This window comes from Barbus barbus, assembly GCF_936440315.1.
Source record: "Barbus barbus genome assembly, chromosome: 26".
In the NCBI taxonomy this organism is placed as follows: Eukaryota; Metazoa; Chordata; class Actinopteri; order Cypriniformes; family Cyprinidae; genus Barbus; species Barbus barbus.
The window spans coordinates 25,347,815-25,361,641 of NC_136754.1; the positions used below are offsets into that span (position 1 = coordinate 25,347,815).

A 13,827-nucleotide genomic window follows, 5' to 3' on the forward strand; every position below is an offset into this window, starting at 1 on the left:
AACATGGCAACGACTCAATTTGTAAATAATCACACAATGCTGTTATGGCAAAAAATAACAGTCCAATGTGAAAAAGGGTCAGGTCATTATTATCTTGAACATGTCAAATCAAAATTACAGCCCTGACATACTTACCCAAAAAAGGGCAACATTTAGAGATTTATATACATTGCGTTTCATTCAGTCAAAGACAATGCATTGACAGCAAAAAACAAATTGGGCCGGAAAATCATGTACATTTTGTACTTACAGTGGAGAGCTCATTTCACTGGTGTAGGAGGCCAGTCTCCAAAAACCTATAGGCCTATATTGGAGGAATGCTAACAGACAATGGGCAGACAAAAAAGTAGTCCATGTTCGGATTCGAGCTTTTTTAATTGTATCAAAAGTTTTTAAAAATGGCAGCAATATTGATAGAAATATATATACAATTTGTGGATTTTAGACATGTAATATAGGATGGGGACAAGTAATTTCGCAAAACATAACTGTTGATCAGAACACTTGACCTGCCCTGTAAAAAAGCAGCAATCTTGGAGAAACTAAAATACTTGCAACATGATTGCAGTCACAATATAAAAAGGAACAGTTTATGTAAAGACGCATATTTGCTTACCGCCTTCCTAATCTCGCCTGTGAGGGAGGAAATGTCTCTCATTAACAGTACACACTACCTCAACAAACCAGATAAAATGCAGTACAAGAATGAGCAACACTACAGCACTGAAGAGTTATTGCATGAGTCACATACCTTGCCAACACCAAGCCACCTTGCCTTAGATAACCTGCCTACACCTACATCCACAGCAATGACCAGTAAAAAAAAGAATGCAGCATAAAAACAGAGCTGTCCATGTCAAAATGATCAATGATCTCTTACTTGTGACTTTAAAATAGACCAGGAAACAAACTAAAAATCAAGGGCAATAGACAGTTGAAAGGAAAAAAAACAAAAAAAAACAAAAACAAAAAAACAGAAGAGCAAAATTTTTGTTCTGTAAATTTGCATACCACCCCCACCCTGTCCCGAAACAGGAAATGAAATTTTCACAAGACATTCCCCACAATTTTGCACCCCACTTACCAACACAAGAGGTTTCATTGTTTTATTGCAAAACACAACAGGCATATCATATTAAAACTGAGATGATTTACATGGAAATGACTATAGTTTAGTCTCAAAACTACATGAGATACAGGAGATACAGGAGCTGGAATGACCAAAATTACCCGACTAAAAACAAACCGTTCATTTACAAGAGTGGCAAAACAAAGGGAAAAAAAAAAATATATATATACTTGACTTTGGAGCTGGTCTGCGATCTAGCTTAAACACTCAAATCAATGAAATAAAAGATCTTCATCATGGCGTCTGCATCCAAACATTTAACAAAGGTTTTTTCTGACAATGTAGCATTTACTTTATGTCCACTTCACATTACTGGCCCTGTGCAGAAGAAATACATAAGAAATACACAACATGTTAAGAGCAGAAACATTTATCCAACAACCTCCCAAAAAAAAAGATAAAAATCCTGTTTGAGGAGGAAAGAGTTTGGTTATGTGTTGTATCGATGACTCATCTGGAAACCTGCTGAACCTGTGGAAGTAAATGTTAGAAGAAAAAAAAAACTACACATGCACATCTACCAAGTAAAGAGCGCAAAAGGCAAAGACCAGAGTGTTTTAGTGGGAGTGTACCTGCTGAGCCTGGGGTGCAGCTCCCATCGCCTGAGGGGCGCCTTGGCCATAGTACGCTGCCTGCTGGCGGTAGTATTCTGCCCACGCTGCACTGTAATCTGGCTGACCCCCTGGCTGAGACACCGCTGCTGCTGCAGCCACCTGAGGCGCAGCTTGACCTGAAACAAAATAAAACCCAAAGCATTAAAAATGGAAGGTGAAGCAGAAAAATAATCTGCCAGTGTTGTTTGTACAAGATTGATTTAAGGATAAATTACTCCATGGAAAAGTTTGTAAGAGGGGGAACGACCCCGGCCACGCTACCTCCGAGTGGCGGGACAGAAACCCGCTACTTTATTCTAGGGCAGCCGAGACAACAGCAGCTCTACTGCAGAGGACTGTGAAAGAGATGCAGCTGCCCAGAACTATTAGAAACCAAAGCAATTACATCTATGAAATCTTACCTTGTTTCTTATAGTACTCTTCCCATGCCTTGGTGTAGTCCTGCTGAGGCTGTCCTTGACCTGAAGAGATAAAGATTAAACCGACATTAATCATGAGTTTAAACGTTAGTACACTGAAGATAACATTACTGAATTACTTACTGACAATTCTGGTAAAAACATGCAACTATACTACATGCAAGTCTACCACCAAATTAATTTAAAAAAAATGCCATCAGAATAATCACTGTACAATTAAAACAGTTACTGAAGATTTAGTTAGCATTAAAATGTTAATTTCAGACATTTTAAACCTAACATTTCCAAATACAACCAGCATTGAAACAGGCACAAATTTGAAAAGGTGTACATATTTATCTATTACATACATATACAAAACTGAGCAGTACAATCTTATTCATAGTTTTTTTTAGTGTGTTAAGCCCAAAGTATACTTCACTTTTTACGTGTATGCGAGGAACAGCGCACAGTGCGCATGAAGGTGAATTTCGTCATCAGAATAGCACGCACGTACTGTACGCGCACCACTCGATGGTTGCACATGCACATTTAATTTGTTTTGCACTAATCAATTGTTCCACAAGGTGGCAACTAGGAAATTCACAATTCTCAATATACAATCGAAACGTTCAGTACGACATCCATGGTTCAATATGCGCTTATGAATTGCGTTTTTCGGTTTTGCATTTAGATAATTTCCATGTTTTATTTCTCTCAGAATTGGCTGAGCGCGCCCCCGTGAGTTCACACGCTAAGATGAAGAAACGCTTCCCCGCTAATGTACATTTTTTAAAAAGCAACACACAGAGCATCTTCCCTTATAATGGCATGCAATGAGAAATGTTTCTAAACATAACTTGTTTTTACTTCACAACATTAGTCGAGTGTTTGAAAGAACTTGCTTTTGTGATCTGATGCAGATTCTTATCAGAGAATGAAGCACAATTTATTCTATACTGTAATAAAGGCTATGTCGATTAGAAATTACTTACAAATTTACTTAATCATGAAAATACCAGAGATGGCTTGAAGAACTCAGATAAACCATATATTGTTGCAGGCGAGTGTTTATTTTCCTTACATTTCATCATTCAAAACATTTAACGATATATGAAGAGTTCATTTGCAAAAAGCAATAACTCCATTTTTATTTATTTTCAGAAATGACGTTTTTTTTATTGCGCATTCCAAGTAATAATCAAACTGCAGTTGGGTTGTTTTGATTAAGTAATAATAACTTAAGCAAATACAGGTAATTTACAAAATTAAAGTTCATTGAAAGTGTTTTTTTTTTTTTTACAAATTAAAAGTTTGTTTTTTGGCAAAAGCAGATAACTCCACATTTCATGTTTTAGAGTAAAAAAAAAAAAATAAACAAAAAAAAAAAACACGTTTAATCTCTATAATCTCCTCAGATTACAATGTAGATGCCTGACAAACGTTGTTGTGATCAAAGAATGTATGGATGATTACACGCAATACACGGACCTTTTAGCTTACCATTGTAATGTGCTGATTTTGCAAGGTGAAAAATTCAGCTTTACGCCGTGAAGATGATATCACAGGTTTATCAAGTTCGTCGAAATTATCCATCCTCGATCACTTTTAGTCAGCTTTGACAAAACTCCTCTCAGCTAGCACGTCTTTTCAAAGTGAATGTAGCCTGCTGCGCGCTGATTCGCTAAAATGGACTTATCGGGTTCTGTTCAAAACCTCAGGTGCGCTTATCGACTTCTGTAGTAAAACGTGAACTCGCGATGCCTTGAATAATACCAGCTTTTTTGAAAAAACGGCTTTAGGGTTCAAATCGTGCTACATGTGGAGAATAATGCACGGCAATCTTTTTTTTTTTAAAGTGGCGTTTATCGGTTTTTGCAATGATAGTGATGCCTTTATACATATTAGGGATTTCCTGGAACGTCATCAGTGTTTCTTCTGTGATGCATATGTGGATTTTCTGCACGAGGGTGCCCTCTGGCATCCAGTATGAATGAAACACATATTACATGTGTTTATAGTGCTCAATAATGGCCAATCCATCCCATTTTGTGTAAAAATCGGAAAAATAATACCTCTCAAAAGAAATGTTAAGCAGACATAATCCACACTTTTTCCAGTGTACACAGGTTTACAGGAGTTTTTTGTTGTGAATTTGTTGCAAAAAATAAAAAATAAAATACTTTGATGTGCCAAGCTATCAGAACCAAACTGAAAACCATGGTTAAAAACCGAGGTACATATTGAGCCATGGACTAACTGTATTTGCATCCCTAGTGGCAACACTGTCCTGGGCCATTGTTTCACAGTACAAAACTAAACTAAAGAGACGGAACAACAACAACAAAATAGCAGAGACTGTAACAACAACAGACGTTCACCTTGACAAGCACTTGTGAGCAAGAGGGTAGGGTAGGAGACAGCTCAGCTTTGGTTTAAAAAGGTTCAAAAATATTTGTTATCGGGCATAACTTACAGGGAAAATAGAGCAGACACTGAACATGGAACGTGTCGACCAACCACATCATCAAATGGAGTATACTTTGAAAGGCTCTGTACGCATACGCTAGCATACGCATACTAAAAGTATACTTGGGGCTTTAATTCTAACTATCTGAGACACTACAGCTCCTCATTCTGAACAGCAGGGTTTGAAACCAATATTTCTGTGGACAAGCACCAAAGACAAAACTCACGTGACTAATTTGCCTTGCTAGACTCCAAAAGAAAAAACAGGACTAATTGGCCATTCAAGCCCTGCTGCTATTTAACCTGATCTCCCAAAGAAAATAACCTCAAGCTACATTTGGCAAAATATTTATACCCAATTTCTTGTAATAATCCTCCCAGGCCTTGGTGTAATCTGCCTGTCCACTCTGACCTGGAGCTTGCGGGTCACCTGTTAAAAATGGTACAATTTTAGGAATTGAGAACCATTCTTTTAAAGGCTGCAGAAAGCCCTCCACCTGGCTAGGTGGCGCACTTTGCACAAACAGGTCGAGTGTCTCAGAAAATTCCCTGTCCATGAGTGCTAGTCGAAAAAGGTCATCCCAGAACAACGTATAAAAACCATTAGAAAAACAACATTGTACTGTGCAGTGATGGCTACACTGAAAGTCTACTAAGTACTACTGTACAAAAGACAACAGTAGATCTAAAGTGAAGGGAGTGTGACACTTTTGTGGAGTGCAGGTATGCATATATAAAAAAAAAAAAACCTTGTCCATTGGTTTGGGCTGTGCCAGGGGCTGCTGATGTTGGTGTCATGGGGCCCTGGGGCTGCTGCTGGTACTGAGAATAATAGGCTGCCCATGCGGCCGCATTAGCATCAGCCGCTGCTTTATCTGAAGAACAAACAACAGCTTAGCCCATTTTGTTTTTCCTCCAACAGTCAACTGAAACTGCATTAGTTTTAACTAGCATTGTGGATGGGCATTGCTGAGAATCTGAATATCATTCTGAACTAAACCTAGTTAGCATGGCTAAGGGACAAGCACTTACTAGGATCTGGCTGTCCTTGCTGCCACTGAGGGTATCCGTTGCCCCAGCCTTGAGGCTGATATGGTGCTGGGGGACCACTGAAGACAAAAAATAAGATACACTATGTTCATCTCAAGATGAATTGGTACCTAAAGACCAAGTGAAAACACTGACACATGCTAAACATCCGAGGAGGAGAAAGTGCTTACTGTGGTCCAGCAGGGCCCTGGCCATAGGGCCCAGGGTTGTATGGGCCCATGGGAGCAGGTGGTCCTGTTGGACCGGGAGGGCCATGAGAAGGACCTCCGTGGGGCCCAGGAGGACCATGAGGGCCACCCATAGGGCTAACTGGACCCTATGACAAAGCAAAATTATTTTAAGTATAAACCAGGCAATGTGAATGTTTAAATAAACGGACAAAATTGTGTCAACGCAACATTTCAGAAAGACAATCATTTTTATATGTTCATCCTAAAAAATAAGCAAAAATTTATTAGGCCTAGTGGAAATCACGGTACTCACTCCAATCTTCTCCTCGACCAGCTGTCTGGCGTAATCAATCTGTTGGGGTGATCCACGGACTGTGAAGATCTTTATATTAGGGTCCGAATTAGGTGGAGGATTTCTTTGCAACTCTATCCTGGCTCCTGACTCCTGGCTGATGCTCTTAATGGTTTCACCACCTAGAGAGAAAAAGCACGATGTTCATTAATTATCAATTATGTCATATAAAAATTGACCTTTAAAGGGATAGCAAATCAACAACTGACCTTTGCCAATAATGAGGCCGGTCTTCATGGTAGGCACAGTGAAAGTGAATTCCTGCAGGCCTCCAGGAGGGCCCATGTTCCAGTTTCCCTGTCCACGTCCCCTCCCTCTGCCCCCGTGACCAGGGGGGCCTCCATCCTGCACACTCCTCAGCAGGTCAGTTATGATATCTGCTGCGTGCTGTGCCCTGTCTGGAGGCCCCATAATCTGAGCGATCCTCTCTGGTGTGGAGCCATCATCTGAAGCAAAAGAACAAGTGTGTGTGTCAAAGGTTGGTGTTTTAATGCCATGCCAACTTCCTTGGCAATTTTCATGGCGAGTAACAAGTTGAAAGACCATTTTAAAGACCTATATAAGGCTTTTTTTTTATTTTTGTACATCAAAGGTCAGAAAACTATTCAGATTTTGCTTTTTTTTTTAAAGAGCATATAAACATTCTTATGTACCTGGTTTGAACTGAATCCTCACACCAGTGTCATTCTGAATCTTCTTGATCATTTCACCACTCCTGCCAATCACAATTCCCACTGCAAACCTTGGCACAGGGACCTAAAGCAACAGCAAAAAACTGTGTCAACTGCCATTCAAAATTCCACTTAAATGTAAATCACAAAAAAAATCTAAAGATCATTCTCATTAAACTGCACTTACATCCAGACTGTCTCCACCGCTTACTCTAGAACCATACTCTCCTCTCTGTTCCCGGAAACCCTGATCTCTGATCAGATCCATCACCATATCTTTGGCTTGCTGTACAGACCAAGCAATTTAAAAATATTTAGATGTACATAATTTGGAATGACTTCAATGTAGCAATGCAAAAGTTTAAATGTACTCACCTGAACCTTAAAAGGATCGCCAGAGATTCTGAGTGGTTTATCAGCCCCTGTGTTTTGGGGTCCATCTTGAATCATGACTATTTTGACCCCCGCACGTTCCTATTACACAAGTGTTGAACAATTAAATTAGTAAGTAAATGTCTGTAAAAAAAAAAAAAAAAAAACTGAAAAAAAAAGTAGATTTCAAACCAAATAACTCATTTTTGGTTTAACCGCATTTGTGCACCTAACCTGTAACTGTTTGATTGTTTCTCCTCCCTTTCCGATGACCAGACCAGCTTTGGAGGCAGGGATCATGACCTCCTGAACAGACATCCCTGGTCCATCATTGTGGTGGAATGCTGGAGAAGGTCTACCTTTCTCTACAATGTCTGTGAGCAACCTCTTTGCAGCCCTATTATAGAAATGTATATTTTTGAATACAACTCATTCAACAACGAGAAAGTTCTAAATATGGGAGATACTCACTGGATTGAATCAGGTGAGCCTGTTAATGTCACTGACCTCTCAGGCATGCCACCACTGTCTGTTGGGTAGAGTGCAGAATAACCATTGTTATATTTTACTCCAAAAAGCTGACAACAACCAGACTGAGGTACACACTGTTAAGACACGGCAATTTGACTCACCAGGAGCAATCTGTATTTTGCAACCTGAGTCCTGCTGTATTCTTGAAATCTGCTCTCCTCCCCTTCCAATAACTGAAAAACAAGGGTTTAATTAACATTGTACTTTTTTTAATGAGATTTAAATGCAATCCCTCCAAAGCACGTAGCAATGGAAATTTGTTTTTCTGAATTCACAAGTCAACTTACTGAAGCCAACCATGCCATCTGGAACCTTAAATTCCTCTGATATAGACCTGCACAGAGATGTTATAACATTAGAAGAAACAGGAAATGCAAAAATGTACCATTTGAAAAAAATACACATTATGTTTTGCATTAACTATTTTGTTAAAAAATATTTACCTTGTTGGGCCACCCATGCCTCCCATTACAGATGAAAAAGCTGGTGCAAATGAAAGCATGAACTTATGAGATGAGCAACAGACACATCTTAAAAATTGTTAAATACATAACACATTTAAAAGCTAATTAGTTCCTTCCAGAAGACAACAGCAATGCTTACGATCACTTGGTGGAACCTTCTTGGTTTCAGGTTGATCTGAAAAGAGAGAAAATGCACCTAAAACATGTAGTAGTACCGCTAACTATAAAAGTAGTTCATATTAGGGCTGTCGCGATTCGTCAATTTTAGTCGACTAGTCGATTTTTAAAAATCGTCGACTTCATTTTGCTCGCGTCGACTAACCGGCAAAATCCCGGAAGTGGCGCATTTCACGGACGAGAGTCCATAAAACACATTTTTAGACTATTTTACATAATTAAGCATAATTGTGAATTCACAAAAGCTATGATTTAATTAAATAATTATATGCGATGCAGTTCTAACACAGTATATGGTCTTTAATTATTTACATGCGTGTAGGTTAGGCACGTGCGTCTCTCAGCGGCTCCGTTCACAGTAGCTCCACAGAAACTTATCACATCTCTGCATGTTGTTGTGAGTTTGTGTTTATAATAACGTTCATCTGGGAATGCAACGTGTGCCAATTCATCAGATTAGTAAGGTAAATCATTTATAAATCTACACTAACACAGGAGAACACATCGCGAGTTGCTATAGCATTTCTGTCCTAAAGGAATGGCCAAATATTAAAGATTAAGTGTACGTTTGAATTAAATGGTGCTTGGTCAATATTAAACAGTAATGTGTAAAAACAATCATCAGGCCGTCGGCGCCCCCTGCAGGCCTTTGTTGTAACGCATAATCTACATTAGCTATATTGTTTATAATACATTATGTATTTTAACAGTTTTGTTCAATAAAACCATATGATTTATTGCTTTTGATAATTTATTTGAACTAATTATTATTGCATAATTGCTATTATACATGTACTTTAAGTGGGAAGTTGTGGCCTAATGGTTATAGAGTCGGACTCGTAATCCAAAGGTTGTGGGTTCGAGTCTCGGGCCGGCAGGGATTGTAGGTGGGGGGAGTGAATGTCCAGCGCTCTCTCCACCTTCAATACCATGACTGAGGTGCCCTTGAGCAAGGCACCGAACCCCCAACTGCTCCCCGGGCGCCGCAGCATAAATGGCTGCCCACTGCTCCGGGTGTGTGTTCACGGTGTGTGTGTGTTCACTGCTGTGTGTGTGCACGTTGGATGGGTTAAATGCAGAGCACGAATTCCGAGTATGGGTCACCATACTTGGCAGTATGTCACTTCACTTCACTAAGTCATTTTAAAAGCTATTGTTCACTTAAATCCATTTTTATTACCACAAAAAATATATATAATTATAGGGCCATATGAAATCCGTTTTATTTCCAAATTCAGTTTTTTAAATTTGATTAATCAAAAAGCCTAATTAATTGAGTTTTACAGTTTTATCTTTACCAAATTCTGTTTTCCATTTTAATTGTTCCATTAAATTTTAATAATAAAAAGCATCTCCAATTAATTGATTTTATATATTAAAAAAAAGTATTTTTTCAGAAATACTGCACATTTACATTTTTCACCTAAATAAATTCAGGTAAATACTTTTTTTTATTTTAATTGTATTATTATTATTAGACTAGAACACGTGGATGCGTTGTCTTTCTTACACTATAATACTGAACTTTGATTTCAGTGATTTAGACTATAAGATGGAAACTTGCATCTTGCACTCTATGCTGCACTTCACTTTTGCTTTAAAAAAGGATTTCATAGAAATTTGGATTTCATTTAATAAAACATTTAAGTAAAATTGTTGATCTTTTTGCAGGAAATTAATCGTTTAGATTAATCAAAAAATTAGTCGATAGATTAATCTAAATAAAAATAGTCGTTAGTGGCAGCCCTAGTTCATATCAGACTAACTAAACCTTTTAACCCACTGGTAAACAAAAACAAACTCACCTACTATATTTTGATACCGAAATAAATGGTGTGTATTGTGAAGCAGTGAATATTGTTTAATACCATGAGATACATTGAAAATATAAATGGCTGAATTATTTTATAACTAAAATATAGCACACATTTTAACCAAAAAAAAAGGGAAAAAAAGTTGGAATTATTGCCTTTGGTCAGTTTTGTCTGCCAGGACCACAAGTTAATACCAGAGGATTAAACAAATACATAATGTTGTTTATGTGGACCATTATAATGCTCACAATGTTCGTATTGTTTCCTGTTACTTTGCACATTTCTACCTCCGGATGCAGTTAAGGTCATTGGCCATATATAAACATATGCTACTTATATACCTCACTTATAATGCACCTTCTGTTTATACTTCCTTGCAACCTAAATTGTACAGTCATTTGCACTGAGCTAGTCTCTCCCCCTCCACCTCATAACTTGCACTATATATCATAAAACTTAATGTATATACACTTTTTATATTCTTTGTTATTTGCACTTCTGGTTAGATGCTAACTGCATTTCATTGGCTCTGTACTTGTACTCTGCACAGTGACAAAGTTGAACCTAATCTATAGACACTAACAAAGCCACTACAAGGAACATATGAGCTTACCTCCATCTTCAAGAGGTCTCTTCTGTCCTCCATAACCAAACTCATTGGATGATGGAGAGGAGGGTACACCATCACCTCCTATTTTTGCAGCTATCTAAAATAATAAAGTGAAATGAACGGTCAAAAAAAAAACAATTTTAAATAAATGTAAAGTTATAATAAATGAATAAAGCTTTTAGATAACCGTGTATGATTATAACACTGTAACAGTGTGTGGCCTGCGTAGAGACTCTGTTTCCTGAACAAAACTAGGTTAGACTTATTAGCAGCAAAAACGTAGGAAGTAGCACGCGGCTTATTTTTATACTTGGATGAAAAGAAACACAAACAAAAACACATTTATTAATGTCATCCTCCGTCTAGGGACCTAATTCCAGCTATAAATAAATGTTTTGGTTACGTAAATTACAGCTCACGGAAATGTGTAATAATAAGCGTAACTAGTTTAAACTACTAATTTGCTCTTTAGCTTACTGGAACGTGAGAGAAACACACGTATCTTTTACAAAACACATTCTGCTTCACTTAAGCTTTAAAATAAAACTGTAAAAAAGACATAAAATAGAAGAAAATATGCACACAACTGAAACCTCTTTGTTGCAACGCATCAAAGGCCTCAAGTTAGCACGCTAGCTAACGAGCTAGTTACGTTTCGTGTTCATTTTAAACGGAAAGCTTGAAGATACGAAATACTTTCGGACGCTTTCAAAGTACTCACTTGTCTGGCTCTCTGAAGGGCGTCTTTAAAAGCATCGTTCATCCCTCCACCAGAGTTTGAAGACGGTGGAGCCACGTTAGAGTAGTCGGCCATGTCTGCGGGAACTATCTTCTCGAGCTGAAGGAAGATGGCCGTACGCGCGTGAGTGATGAAGAAAACTGACTGCAACCGCTTCTATCCTGATCCCACTTCCGGTACACTACCGCGGAAATAGGATAAAAGTCCTTCTACCGAAAAGTACTGCGATTGTTTCTGCACAAATAATGTTATTATCACGGTAGAGTCTACTATATGATAGATAGATAGATAGATAGATAGATAGATAGATAGATAGATAGATAGATAGATAGATAGATAGATAGATAGATAGATAGATAGATAGATAGATAGATAGATAGATAGATAGATAGATAGATAGATAGATAGATAGATAGATAGATAGATAGATAGATCATTATTATGGTGTCTACTCAGAATGAAAATGATTATTATTATGGTGTCTACTATCTATAATATACATATTGTTATATTTATTAATAACGTATCTAAGAACATTTAGGATCCGTGTGTCTTGTACTTTAAATTCATATTTCAGATGTTGGCTTTTTTGCGAATTAAATAATATGCATAAGAAGTTCTTATGACTATGACATATCATTAAATAATGTACATCTCATATCTCAAATGAGATCAACTCACATCAGTCTTCTAGAAAAAAAATGTTGTTTTAAAATACATGTAGGGGGTCGCCCCCTCTCGGAAATGTTGAAATCACATGACCCATATTATGCATTTGACAAAAGTTACTGCTGGTAATGGAAAAAAATTTAAGCCCTCATTTAATCTATTTCTTTGTGAGTTTGTTTCCGTTTTCCAGAACTCATTGCTGCAGCGAATAAACAAGCCACCATGATCCACAGCTATGGGATGATATTATAATGATGATTTTTAGGACTTTAACGCTGATGTTCTTAGGCTCAGCTGCGTGTGGATCGCGAGCTGTGTGTGTGTGGATTGGGCAAGGCTAAACGGGCGGAATGGAAGTCTCAAAATTAAATGAATCAAATAGAATCGACTCAGAAGAGATGTGAATGAATGCACGTGCGTCGCCTGTTCCACAAATGCACATTTGAATCGCTGCATGCACAAATTATGATAGTTTAATACAAACTATAACATTTGTATTAAAAAATAAGTCTATATTTGTATAAAATGCTGCACATTCATGTAATTCTAAACTCTGCAGACACTGGCTGGAAAGCATTTGTTTCAGTGTAGTGATGCACATTTGCGAATTTTTCAAATCGTGTACACGTTAATGAATTGCACTGGGCTTTGTTCATTGGTAGTTGTGTATGTGGGCGTCGTGAAATGCTGCAAACTGTGAAAATGAAGTCTCAAAATCCAAATGAACCGAACAAGATTAATGCAAACAAGATGTCAATACATGCACGTGTGTCACCTGATCCACAAATGCACGGATTCCTTTTTGCATGAGCAATTTATGATATATTAATGCAGATCACAACATTTTTATACACAAACATATCTGTAAAATCGCTGCACAATCATTTAATCCTGAATTCCACAGACTCAAATTGAAAGACATTTGTTCGTGGTTAGTAATACATGCATAAAAGTTATGCAGTACATAATTGTGCATGCATCTATTAATCATTTTGAGTCTAATATCATCCCATACACCATAGAAAAAAAATAGTGAATTGACTTTAAAAGTTAAAAATTGAGGTGTAAAATCCAGAAATGTAACTTTCTTTATATAGAAAAATTAAAAATACGATTTTTGGATGGCATTTAAATACGTCTTATTTTGAAATGTGATAAAATTAGAACTTAGCTAATTGGACCTAACCTTGATTTAGGTTTAAGCGAAACATGGTTGCATAATATTTGAGTATGGTTGCTGTCCCAGGATATACATGTTTTAGAAAATAGAGTTAAAGGTACGTGGTGGTGTGTTTATATATAATATATATATATATATAGAATTCATTTAAATCTACAGAGATGTTGCTACCTGAAAATGTTTTAATAGAATCTTTGTGCATAAACGTTTATGCACAAAGGGGAAGTCGTGGCCTAATGGTTAGAGAGCTGGACTTGTAATCCAAAGGTTGCGGGTTCGAGTCTCAGGCCGGCAGGAATTGTAGGTGGGGGGAGTGAATGTCCAGCGCTCTCTCCACCCTCAATACCACGACTGAGGTGCCCTTGAGCAAGGCACCGAACCCCCAACTGCTCCCCGGGCGCTGCAGCATAAAATGGCT

General features: G+C 37.7%; 1 protein-coding gene across 8 annotated transcripts; it reads right to left on the reverse strand.

The window, feature by feature from the left end:
• Positions 1-1,092: 1,092 nt before the first annotated feature.
• Positions 1,093-11,706, reverse strand: fubp1 (far upstream element (FUSE) binding protein 1). Of its 8 annotated transcripts, none has more exons than XM_079379085.1 (19): positions 11,543-11,706; positions 10,825-10,918; positions 8,360-8,395; positions 8,200-8,239; positions 8,044-8,090; positions 7,858-7,929; positions 7,733-7,754; positions 7,460-7,622; positions 7,229-7,327; positions 7,041-7,139; positions 6,836-6,938; positions 6,392-6,628; positions 6,144-6,304; positions 5,831-5,976; positions 5,643-5,719; positions 5,360-5,485; positions 2,145-2,204; positions 1,702-1,859; positions 1,093-1,447 (listed from the first exon to the last, which is right to left on the reverse strand). In XM_079379085.1, exons 1-19 carry the CDS (start codon positions 11,633-11,635, stop codon positions 1,439-1,441), a joined length of 1,842 nt encoding a protein of 613 aa, XP_079235211.1. In that variant the 5' UTR covers positions 11,636-11,706; the 3' UTR covers positions 1,093-1,438. The 8 variants fall into 8 exon arrangements, with proteins under 8 accessions (XP_079235211.1, XP_079235209.1, XP_079235215.1 ...); XM_079379083.1 differs by having other exon boundaries at positions 7,697-7,754; XM_079379089.1 differs by lacking the exon at positions 5,360-5,485.
• Positions 11,707-13,827: the final 2,121 nt, after the last annotated feature.

Excerpts from the sequence above, each read along its gene's own strand:
- fubp1 (XM_079379082.1), bottom strand. The coding sequence starts at position 11,635 with ATGGCCGACTACTCTAACGTGGCTCCACCGTCTTCAAACTCTGGTGGA. Across the intron at positions 7,328-7,459 it reads AAACAATCAAACAGTTACAG|GAACGTGCGGGGGTCAAAAT; the intron begins GTTAGGTGCACA and ends CTTGTGTAATAG. Across the intron at positions 7,140-7,228 it reads GCGATCCTTTTAAGGTTCAG|CAAGCCAAAGATATGGTGAT; the intron begins GTGAGTACATTT and ends TGGTCTGTACAG.